This window comes from Spea bombifrons, chromosome 8 (genome assembly GCF_027358695.1).
Source record: "Spea bombifrons isolate aSpeBom1 chromosome 8, aSpeBom1.2.pri, whole genome shotgun sequence".
In the NCBI taxonomy this organism is placed as follows: Eukaryota; Metazoa; Chordata; class Amphibia; order Anura; family Pelobatidae; genus Spea; species Spea bombifrons.
This window is the reverse complement of record NC_071094.1, coordinates 42,252,526-42,264,686: the sequence shown is the minus strand read 5'-3', so window position 1 is coordinate 42,264,686 and position 12,161 is coordinate 42,252,526. Positions and strand designations below refer to the sequence as shown.

General features: G+C 43.6%; 1 protein-coding gene across 3 annotated transcripts; it reads left to right on the top strand.

The window, feature by feature from the left end:
• Positions 1-2,438: 2,438 nt before the first annotated feature.
• Positions 2,439-10,204, top strand: KIFC1 (kinesin family member C1). Of its 3 annotated transcripts, none has more exons than XM_053472731.1 (17): positions 2,439-2,533; positions 4,280-4,393; positions 4,605-4,725; positions 4,810-4,869; positions 5,215-5,244; positions 5,337-5,553; positions 6,024-6,201; positions 6,306-6,473; positions 6,743-6,865; positions 7,215-7,331; positions 7,427-7,600; positions 7,718-7,885; positions 8,129-8,267; positions 8,461-8,600; positions 8,692-8,765; positions 8,928-9,003; positions 9,580-10,204. In XM_053472731.1, the coding sequence occupies exons 1-17, from the start codon at positions 2,531-2,533 to the stop codon at positions 9,622-9,624; spliced, it is 1,947 nt and encodes a 648-aa protein (XP_053328706.1). In that variant the 5' UTR covers positions 2,439-2,530; the 3' UTR covers positions 9,625-10,204. The 3 variants fall into 3 exon arrangements, with proteins under 3 accessions (XP_053328706.1, XP_053328705.1, XP_053328704.1); XM_053472730.1 differs by having other exon boundaries at positions 4,280-4,411; positions 4,608-4,725; XM_053472729.1 differs by having other exon boundaries at positions 4,280-4,411.
• Positions 10,205-12,161: the final 1,957 nt, after the last annotated feature.

Genomic DNA, 12,161 nt, shown 5'->3' with positions numbered 1-12,161 from the left:
TCGTTTAAAGCATTTAATCCAAGCTAATTGCAACTTGAATCTCTAGTGATGGAAGCAGGCAATTACACATTCAGACCTGGGGGCATCCCTGGGGTAAATTTCTATTAAAAATATTTAAAAACATTTCCCATGAATAGCGTTTCATACTAGGCAGATACCGCAGCAGAGAAGTGATCCTGGAACATTACGTCAGGTTACAATGCTATAGCTAAACATATATTATCCTGGGTGTATGCATAGAAGTCCTTACATTTTGTATTAAAAATAATAATACATTTCGGACAGGAGTGTTAAACAGAGACTACGGGGTGGGGGAACCTACATGACTTGTTTGGAAAACCTTTTTATTTCTAGTTTTATCAGGGGAGGAGCTGCCAATTTAATCTTATAGACATTTTGAAATGTAGTAGATGTTTTTAAAGTTGCGTATCAGTAGATGGTTAGTCTTACATACACAGAAAACTTTGTGAGGAAGGCTTCGGTGTAATGTGCTGTTGGGGGTGTGTGGGGTTAATAGGGTTTTTAAAAAAAAAATGTAACTTGTTCATATGGTGTATTGTACACTTTATTTTAATATAATAAGGTTTTGTTAGGTTCTGACCTGGAAATCTTAGAGTCTGTCTCATGTTTCCGAACTTTCTTTTTTGTAAATTAATAAACATCATCCAAATAAACCGCTGCGTCTTATGTCTTTTGGAGTTGGCCGTTCGAAAGGCAAAAAGGATCTGTGTTTTTTTTCCCCCGTTGATCCCAATGCTTCAGCACCGTACCATGCGAGACCTTTTTATATTTTTTTTCATTCTCTGGATTTTATGTTAAGACGTGAAAGATTATTCCGCGTAGCCACAGCTTGTGCTTAATTAGTAACGCTTCTCTTAGTTGGTCTAATTTCCCTTTTATTTTTATTCTCCGTCCATTGCCCTGTCGAAAACGTACATTTTGATTTCTCATACAGCAGGTAGAAAGTGTGCCTGACTTTAGAAATAAGTCATTGATATAGTTTTTATATATAAAGAAACAAATGTAAAAGACACCACATAAGAAATTACATATATATTATTTGCATTTAAGATGTGCAGCCTCAATTCCAATTATTAACGTGTTGTCCACTGTCCATTTCGAGCGAGGTGGACAGTCGCCATCCACTTAGAAAATAGAAGGGGTCCGGTATGTCTTCCAGTCACCTTCACCGCTAAAGAGATATATTGCAACAGATCATTCGAGAGCGGCATTATGTTCATTTAAGCCTCAGATATCCTCGATGATCATGAATTCCACAAGGAAGACAATCTGCCGGATGACATCACACAGCAGAGGCACCTGGCGTAGTAACCAGCTTGATCAGCGCACACAGAAGCCGAGGGGAAAGATCAGCGGATATTTCAACCAGGACCTTTACGCCATTTTATCTTCCAATTGTGTTTATTTTCTAGCATGGGTTGCTCGTTAAGTTTTTGCAACTGTGTGCTAATCCCGAGAACCTTTTTTATTAGCTATTTTAGCCCGGTCTTCTAGATGATGTTGGTTGACCGTATGGCCTCGGTTTTTGTTTTACACATTTAAGGAGACAGTTAACCAATCCTTACTTGTTTGAAAAGTAGTGGTCGCTTCATGTGTAAAGAGAATAAAACTTACCATAGAGTAGAGCTGGAATAAAACATAGTTACCTCCAAGAGTAGGGGCTGGAGGGGTTAGGGGAGGCAGAGAAGATGGACCCTCAGCCTTCGGATAAACGTCAGTATATGATGTCATTTCTTTGCGTCAAACTTCCATAGGTCACAAGGTGTTGAAATTGGGGTGTCGATCAATTCTACAGCTGGTGGACTAGCCAATGATCACCCCTACCTCCCAAATGTCCCATTTCCTGTGGGACAGTCCCGATTTCTGGGTGGCGTGCTGCTTCTGTGGGCATTGAGGATCACTGGTTGGTTAAAGAGATCCTCTGATTGCCCACATGGCATCATCACGATGCTGTCACGTCAGCATTATGCCCCGGTGTGTACTACTTTTCGTGGAATAAGGTCCAACCCCCCCCCCCCATCCGTAGTGGGCACTGTGAATAAGGGACTGTAACAAGTAAAACAGGATACTTGAGAGGTATACACCTGCTATTGCTATTGCTATTGCTATTGCTATTGCTATTGCTATTGCTATTGCTATTGCTATTGCTATTGAACACTTTACCTCACATATTCGCCTTTAAACTTCCAGTTATACTGACAGGCGGCTTCCTATTGGCCAAGTCTTTCCACAGGACATCCCTTTCGCCCAACCAGCTTCTCCTTCCTGCCCAATCAGTGTCCGCCTACCTGACGTCTTACGAGTCGCAGCTTACTCACAACCACACATCCGTTGCCTTTTGTTTTTTTTGAACGCGTATCCAATCATAGCCGCTCTCTTTAGGCCCTCTGCTTTCCTATTGGTGCTTTCAAAGGGCGGGACTTTCTCCGCTAACTGCCGCTAGGTTTGAATTTGAACTGAGGTGGATTGTAACGGGTCAGCACCGGAGCGGATTGTGGTCGGTAAATGTATGGTATGTATGTACCGTCTGTTCGTTAAAAGCTGATAATACTGTATGCCGTTATCGCGTTTACTGTACGTACCGGGCGCTGCTTTACACGAAGCGGCACTGAGCGCGTTATATACTTTGCGTATAGGGAGGGTGTCGTGCATAGCTTTGTGTTGTTTTAATTTATTCCGGGTACATATTTGGTGTGGTTCTGACACATAATATATAATACTATTAATAAAATAAAGTGTTACATGGCCTGTGGTTGGCTGGATTCTGGGGGGCACAGTGGGGTCACTAATTGATTTTGTAGTGACAGTAACTCTATCGCTTTCTTTCCACGGGCTCTTTAATGGTGCTCATGTTATTTGCCTGCTTATTGGCTTATATAGCACCTTCATATTCCCTGGCGCTGTATAATGGCTATTGTTGCAGACTTTAAGTTTTAAAAGACAGGTTTTTTTTTTTTAAATAAAAGGGTCATTTTCCTGCAAGGTTGGCCAGGGTGTCTTGGATGTTTGCACGAACATATATAGGTGTGTGTGTGTGTGTGTGTGTGTATATATACACGCCCGGGGGTCTTGTCACTTTGTAATTAAACCAGAGTTGATATGACTGGAACAGCCTCCCAGCAGAAGTGGTAGAGGCCAATACAGTAAGGCTCCTTAATCTAAGATGAGACCAAGTAGTGATTAAGGTCTGAGTCTTTCACAGCAGGAGAAATGGGACTAGACGGGCGAATGGGTCTGATCTGCCAGCAGGTTCTATGTTTGAAGCAGGTAGAGACGTGCTGCGGGATCAGCTTTCTCTTTAATGCAGAGAAAGCTGATTAAAAAAGGAACACGATCGTCTATCACAGGCGATAACATTTCTAATTGTTGAGATTACTTCCGATTTAGTTTATTGCTTTTTTTTTTTTTTTTTTTTTTCTGAAGCACGCAGGGGTAATTACGTGCCAGGTGGATGTAAACGTGCAGGCGGGGAATGTGCGAGCCCCCTGTACCAAGTGCTCATGCCATCACACTATGAACATAAATATACATTGGGCTCATATGCAAAAGCCAAACGTACCCGGCAATTAAGCATGCGCTGGGGTTTGCTTTAGCGATCACCCTTGTGTTACGTACAGGTTATGCGGTGGTTCTGTTAGTGGTTCAGGCATCTTTCTGAGGTTCGTTTTATAAAGAGCTGCTGTCTGTGAAACGTATATTTCCAATGTACGGGAAGCTTCATAGAAGCCTTTAGCTGTGGAATGACCTTAGAAGAAGCTGCTGATGGCTCTATGTTTTAGTGTTGAGTTTGAATAGGATTGATCAGTACCTGACAGAGCGAGTAGAAAACAGATCTGTCTGTATCGTCCCATATGGCCCCACCAATGAAGACCGTATGTTATTTTTTTATTAATGTAGCTGCAACGATTTCTGCAGCACTTAAAGTTAATGCAGCCAATGCATTGGGTAGCGAGGGCTCGGCTCGCAAGCTTAGTCTTTTTTTAAGTACTATATAACATGCATTTAACTTAAATGGTAAGTACCCCTGCCTAGAGTAACTTGTACCACACCAAAAGAAAATGTGAAAATGATTTGGCAGCTTATTGGTCTAACAAAGCTCTATGTGAACCATTAAAGTTTAGGGAAGAAGAACCATGTGCCCAAAACAAGTAAAAAAATGTATTTCAGCTTCCGGTCGCAGAGCGTTGGGCAATGATTCACACTTTGCCTGGTTTTTGTAACAGATCTGATGCAGGTTTGCCTTTCATTCTCTTCTCAGATGGACAATTCAATAGAGAAAAAGTGTCAAGCGGCAGCAAAGATCTCGCGTCTGCCTGTCCCACCCAGCAGAAAGCGGGCGTTAAGTGATGAGAACCTGGATCAGATGACGAGGGTAAAGAGAGTGCAGGGGGTGTGTTTCACGTTTACTATAGCGCCTTTATTCTCCCTACACATCCCTCCCTGTGTACCGTTCTGTGGACACTCGTTCTACAAAGAGCTTATTCTTAATACATTTATTAATGTTGGATACCTTGAAGGTAACGGGTCCCTTATAGAAGATGTAGCTCAGCTGGACTCTAATGTTCCTTTTGTATCCTTCCCAGAAGCGAGCCAAGGCCTCCTCCCCGGAAGTGGAGCGGCCAGCGGTGCGAGTGGCAGCAAGTATTGCCACTTCCAGACCACGTGTTGCCCCTGCGGCTGCCCTTCCAAAGCCTCAGGTCATTGGTAAGTCCCAGAACAAGCACAATTGGTCCATTGCATTGGCCTTATCGATGTATGTAACGAGTATCACCCTTCTTTTATTCACAGGGAGACAGTCCTTGGCTGTCATCAGGCCAAAGAACAGAATCGTAGGGGTAACCTCTGCAGGTATTTTACACACATTTCTCCACGAGTCAACAGTATAAGTACGGCTTAAACAAAATGTTATTGAATAGTTATTGCCTCAACCGTCAAATGTTATCGCACACATAACTTAACCCTGAAGACACGCTGCCAAATGAATACTAGTATTGACAATAGTGTATGACCCGTATACTCCACGTGTACCTTATTGTAAACATTTGGTGAAGACTGAAAAGATTGCACTTTTGAGATGGAAACAAATCTTCAGTTTGGAATTTGTATTAAAATGTTAAATGCATCTACTACTGTATTTTCTATGCGAGAATGGGAATATAATGTTCTCACTTTTATTTTTTTATTTTTTTCAAGCTCCCATCAAACCCAAAGTGAACACTTCTGGTATGTTCTTCCAATTTGCTGTATACGGTTTTACTGTTATGGCCCATAGAGGTTTTCCTGTTTCTAATTACTTCCATTGCTTTTTCCCAAAGCATCTGCAACATCAGCCACTGCTGGCGATAAGAAAAAACGGGCTGCCTGGGATCTGAAAGGGCAGGTTAATGACATGAAAGACAAAGTCACAAACTATAAGAGCAAAGTACAGAACCTGTCTGGGGAGAACACAAGACTTCTGAGCACCAAAGATCAGTTACAGAGACAAGTGGAGTCGCTGTCTTCAGAGAATGCTCGGCTCAGCGAGGAGCGCTGGTAAGACCCCGGAGCGCATTTTACCTTCGTATAGCGGCTCTAAAGTGTCTTGTTCTTGTATGAGGGTGCAATGCATAATTGGTTGGCTCAAAGTAAAGCCCATCCAGTCTTTCTCCTGCTGTAAAGATTCAAATCTTAATCGGCCCTTGATCTTTAAGATTCAGTGGCCATATGTCTATCCCATGCATGTTTAGATCCGCTCACTGTATTACCCTCTACCGCTTCTGCTGGGAGGCTGTAGCAGCTTCTTAGTAAAGTAAAACTTCTGTATGTTCCATGTAAGCCTCTCACCACCTAGATTTACACTGTGAACTCTTGTCACATCAAATGATTTTAACATAGTCACTCTCGTTTTTCCTCCAAGTTATACATGGGGGACTTTGTTAGCTTATGGATGATATAGGTAGCAGGAGGTGGAAATCTATTCTGGGTGGTTGTCTCCTAATGCCAAATCTTGTTTCTGTGCTCAGTTCTCTGGCATCAAAGCTGCAGTCTGAGCAGAGGAAAGCGGCTGTCTCTGAAAAGGAGGTTACGCGGCTTTCTGAACTTTCGCGGCGACAGGAGGAGGAGCTGGCGGCTCAAAAACGCCTCATAGAGGAGCTGCAGGCAGCTAACAAGAGCCTGACGCAACAAATTATGGACAAAGAGGTGCGTCTGGGCCGTATGATGCTCGTACCGTGAAGTCTTCCCTCTCCTGATGCTTGTGAGCCATAAGCTTGTGATGAGGGCAATGACCTATCTCTTTACTCCAGGTTAAACTGATCTGTGTGCAAGGAGAGAACACCACACTCCGAGATACAGTGAAGGCGCAGAGCGAGGAGATCACTGCACTCAAACTATCCATTGATCAGAGAGATGCGCAGGTGCACACGCTGGAAACGGAGCGAAGACATTTGCACAACATGGTCCAGGAACTGAAGGTGAGCAGCCCCCAGAAAGGAAAATTTGAGATTAAAGTAATCTGCCTTTGGTTACCTGCGTTCAGAACTAAACCCGGCCAACAGCTTGTGCCCAAGGCATTGGATCCCGTAACATGACCGGTTTCCTAGAAATCAACTGTGTGCTCTCATTTTAATTTGCTCTGATTAAAAAAGGCTTGATTGCAGTGGATATTTACTTACATTGACATTTTGGTAATTCTTCTGGTTGTATTGTCGTCTGACCTTGTTGTCTCTGCCATCCATCCCAGGGCAATATCCGTGTCTTCTGTAGAGTTCGTCCAACGCTAAACTCAGAGAAGAATCAGACTGCCGGTCACATTTGCTATCCTAGTAATGATGAGAAGGGGATTATTTTATCAAAACTGGAAGAGGTAAAAGCTGTGCGCAGCACTCTATAATATGCTATTCAGAGTGAGTGCCGCGGTTTGGGTTATAAGATCCTGCAGTCGAGTCTCAACAAACTATGCAAAGCCATGCTTACTTTTATGTGGGTTAATTACAGCACAGATGAAGAATCCCCTTAAACATTCATGAAACGCTTACTGTGTGGCTTTAAATATTATCATCTTGCCTGCTTCTACACCAACAGTAATGTCCCTACGCGCCACCAGCAATCCATAGCAGAAAGGAGCTTAAATGTATCGAACGGTCAACAAGCCGGAGTCCCTCTAATGGTTGGACATCTCTCTCTCTCTCTCTCTCTCTCTCTCTCTCGTGTAGTCTCATGTAGGACGGGAGAAGAAAGAAGCCGTGAAATATGATTTTAACTTTGATTGCATCTTCCCTCCCTCTTGCACGCAAGAGACTGTGTTTGAGGAGATATCGTTGCTGGTCCAAGTAAGTATGTCACGTGCGGACTTGTGTCGTACAATCTGCTGGAAAGTGGCGCACACTAACAGCTTATTTTTTTATCATTTTTTTTCTTGCTTTAGTCAGCGCTGGATGGTTACCCTGTGTGTATATTTGCATATGGCCAAACCGGTAGTGGAAAAACATACACTATGGAGGGACCAGACGATGTCTCCCATGATACTATGGGGATGATTCCCAGAGCTATCAGGCAAATCTTCCACAGTGCTGAGGAACTGAAGATCAAAGGGTGGCAGGTGAGGGGGGTCGAGAGTTTAAAATAATAAAACAATGACTGGTCAATACTAGTTCCTTACAAATGTAGGATTTGTCTATTCCTTCTCATTACATTTTCCTAAATTTTTATTTTTTAGTACAAGTTCACGGCCAGCTTCCTGGAGATCTATAACGAGTCGCTAAGAGACCTGCTGGTTCACCGTCCAGATAAGAAGGTGGAATATGAGATCCGTAAAGTGAACAGCTCAAGCAACCAAGTGTACGTCACCAACCTTCGCTACGTTGAAGTCTCCAGCGAGGATGAGGTGATGCATACAGGGCAGACCCCCGAAAACTAGGTGTAGACTTATAGTGGGAGTAGAATAACCCTACCCCCCCCAGTCATAAAGACAAGTCAGGTTGGCTCAGAAGTGGGTTTGTTGTCTCATGGTCTCCCTATAAAATATATAATCTCTGTCAATTAAGAACTTGTATATCCAACAAATAGTAAATACTGTCACTTATCGGGTTTTTCGATTCTAATTCTTATCCACTTGCACTCCTCTTAGGTACATGAACTCTTAAAGACCGCAAAAGCCAATCGCTCTGTGGCCAAAACGGCCCTCAATGACAGATCATCTCGAAGTCACAGTGTATTCCAGCTAAAGATAGAGGGCGAGAATGTGACCCGAGATGTCAGAACATCGTGTAAGTATGTTTAGATTCATATCAAGCCATGCTCAGATCATCTAATAATCTATTTCTGAAATACAGGACTGTCTAACGGACAGGTAGGAGAATCTAGCGACTGCCCTAAAATCATTGTGGGTTCTCATTGTACTTTATGAAATGAGTGTTTTTATTTGAGACTTCACACCCCATGTTCTGCTTTCTTTTTTAGCTGTTTTGAGTCTCATTGACCTTGCTGGGAGTGAACGTCTAGACCGATCTCTATCCACTGGAGACCGACTGAAGGAGACCCAGTCTATAAACACATCTCTGTCCACTCTCGGCATGGTCATCACCTCTCTGTGTAACAAGGTACTGCGGCACGGGGCGTTCATTCTGTCCCTGCTCATCCCTCGTGTTTTGGGCAAATGTTAATGTGAACGTGCATGTGTTTCCTCAACAGGAATCTCATATCCCGTACAGGAACAGCAAGCTGACGTACCTCCTGCAGAACAGTCTGGGAGGGAACGCAAAAGTGTAAGTACGCCTGTAAAAGCTGTGATGGAAACTTTCATTCGCCTTCTCTTACTGTTCTTTGCCACACACTTTCTGTTTTCATTTGCTTTGATTTACAGTCTCTCCTTTTCTAATCCTCTGTTTGCTGCTGTCCTTTTTCTGATCGCTCTGACTTTATTACAGGTTGATGTTCGTTAATATCTCTCCACTGGAAGAAAACTTTACAGAGTCTGTGAATTCCCTTCGATTTGCCAGCAAGGTGAGCGGGGACGTGGATTTTCATACATCTCTGTATCCTAGCGTTTTGCTTAATCCGTATGTTTGATCAGGGAATTGCCTTTTCCGATATCCAGTATTAATGAGATTACGCTAATTACTACACATTAACTCATTGAGGTTGAAAGAATACCATGTCTAGAAGAACATTTTGTAAAAGGCACATCAAATTGGACGTGTTAAAGTGTTCAGTGTGCAGCGGTGCGCTTTATTTCCCACTGACGGGAGAGTAAGCTGGAGAGCTGAAGCTTCTACTGCTCGGTTTATAAAGGTCTAATCACAGTGAGCTTCTCAGGCAGGATTTCAATCCGATTATTAGAGACGGTTATGAAAGAGACGGTTTCGGTTTATAGATCGTATGAACTTTCTTTGGGCAACATGTAGAAAGAGTGAGGTAACCCAGAGCTCCTGACATGTCTTGGGTTCCCTGTGATGGCTGTTATTGGTCACCAGCTCAAGCCACACAAGTGAAATCCGTTTACTTTGTTGTGATCTTGGCTCTTCCTGACTGTTTGGGGAGATGGCCCTTTAATGTATTTCTTCTTAATTTGTGTTCTAGGTCAATGAGTGCGTAATTGGAACCGCACGCGCCAACCGCAAGTGACCCTCCCTCGGACTCCGATTTTAGAGATGAACACTTAAGTGCCGTCGCAATCCTTAGCCGGCTGATTGTGCCGGACCGTGTGTATTGTATACACACACATTGAAAAATATTATTCTATTTTAGAAATTGACCAGAACCCCTGTTTTATGGTTTTCTTTTTTGCTTTTTTAAAAAAAAAAAATAACCGTGAGGTTAGGAGTGAAATTTTAGTAATTAAATTATCGTATATCTACTGCCCATTGTATATAAGATCCCCAGTGATGTAAATATTAAACCTCCTTTTTTATATAGCATTTTCGGTTTTCCTTTAGCGCGTGTGTGAACCTCCCCTCCATCATGCTGTGTAATTATAAAGCGGTATAAATGGCCTGTCAACGTCCTCGTATTCTGCGGACATTCTCTGTGTATTCTGCTTCCCTTCTGCATGTGTGTTGTAAATCCACTCCTCCTCCCTGTAAATGTTTGCTTTAATGCCGTGGGGGGGGGGATATTCAGTGGAATGGAGGTACAGTGAAATATTGAGGGAGAAATTGATATTATTTTTTCTTTAATAAACTACAGTGTTCTGTGTGTCTTTGTATTTTCTGAATGTTCTTTGTTGCTCCCACTTGCTTTATCGTGGCTGATCTGGTTTATAAATACTTTGTGTACTCCAAATATTAGTAAATTTTAGGAGTAAGCGACCCCCATGTTAAGGGGCTGGAAGAAGCTTTGATGCTACCCTGTCAGTAGGAACCTTCATGCGGGGGCTGTGTGGCGGCAGCCCCAGTGTAATGGCGCACCGGTACACCTTCACGGTTCGGGAACTGCCCCGGTGGCATCTCCAAATCCACCTCCCGCGTTGTGAGGGGGACTTCAGGGTTGTAGATGTGTGCTTCCCAATAACGGGGAGAATAAAAGGGAAATGGAAACGTAAAATAAAAAAATCCCATTACTGTTAGAATTCCAAATAAGAGGACACTGTGCCTGTTATCTGTAATCAGAAGATGCTGCTGAGTGCCCCCCCCAGCATTGGCACCTATCCTAAAGAGAAACAAAATTTTTTTACTTTTATCTTCACTTTTACACTATGAGTACTAATTCATCTTAATGTGGTTCTAAAGGGTTTACTGGTCCTGAACAAAAATTGAAATGCGGAATCCTGTGCGGAAACAGGAATCCTGGGTTAAAAAAAAACCCAAACCTGCACGTGGCCCTCATCCCTCCCCTCAATATATTTAGTATGGGGGGTGTATGAGCTAAGGCTTGGTTGTTGCCCCATCACCCTTGTTTTTTTGCATGGAGGAACCTCTGCTCACAGGAGCAGGCAGGACCCCTCGGCTCCTCTTAGATGTATCCCTGTGAATGCGATCGGATCATGGATAACGTGCTGCGTGCGCCTAAATATCAAGCAATGAGATTCGGCCCCAGGAGGTGACGGGTTCAGGCTCTGCACCATACAGGGGCAATTCTTCTTCATGCTACGTCTATAGGGGTTTATTCATGAAAGTGGAGTGGAGTTACTAGTGGGATTGTGTTTTTCATTCCCTTATTATTTGTTATAAAAGTCATCTTCCACGGAGAGTCTGCTGGACTTTGTTGTCCTCGCGGTTGCTGTTAGCTGAATCCAGTCTGCTAGACATATACCATTTTTATCATACTGCCTGTGGGAAACAGAACGGCTCAATCTTGATCACCCAGACACTGACTACTAAAAGTCCGCGGAGCAATATACTTTGTTAGTATTACCATGAAGCATCAGCTCAGTGTGGTGTCTGAGCAGGAAACTCACCAGCAATGGCGGCCTCCAGGTCTGCGGATAAAGGAAATTTATTGGAACCAAATGAGATAAATCCAGGTTTTTGTCACCGACCAACATTACTGTACACAGCGCCGGGAGGGGGTTATATTACTGTATACAGGGCTGGGGTGGCGTTATATTACTGTATTCAGCGCCGGGGGGGTTATATTACTGTATACAGGGCTGAGGTGGCGTTATATTACTGCATGCAGCGCTGGGGGTTATATTACTGTATACAGCGCTGGGGGGGTTATATTACTGTACACCGCGCCGGGGGGTTATATTACTGTATACAGCGCCGGGGGGTTATATAACTGTATACAGCGCTGGGGGGGTTATATTGCTGTATTCAGCGCCGGGGGGTTATATTACTGTATACAGGGCTGAGGTGGCGTTATATTACTGTATACAGCGCTGGGGGTTATATTACTGTATACAGCGCTGGGGGGCTACTCTCAAAGAGAAAAATATTCTCCATTATCTGGATGCTCTCTTCACACGCAGAACATTAAACCTGAATAACCGGTGATTATGAGGAATCCATTGGTAAAAGGCACAGTAATCTACAACTGATCCCTGTATTATTCACAAGCATCTGTCACGCAGCTCAGCAAGCCAATTACTGCGCCCATTTGGGGCGGGGCTCTATACATACGCCCCTCCCTTCTAGCGGTGTGTGCAATTGAACACCAGTCGCCCCTCCCACCTGATGTCTGGCGGCAAGGCCTGCGCAGCACCCTACACCGGAAGCGGAACC

Coding starts and splice junctions, on each gene's coding strand:
- KIFC1 (XM_053472729.1), top strand. Junction 5,554..6,023: donor CGGCTCAGCGAGGAGCGCTG/GTAAGACCCCGG, acceptor TTCTGTGCTCAG/TTCTCTGGCATCAAAGCTGC. Junction 7,601..7,717: donor TGAAGATCAAAGGGTGGCAG/GTGAGGGGGGTC, acceptor TTTATTTTTTAG/TACAAGTTCACGGCCAGCTT.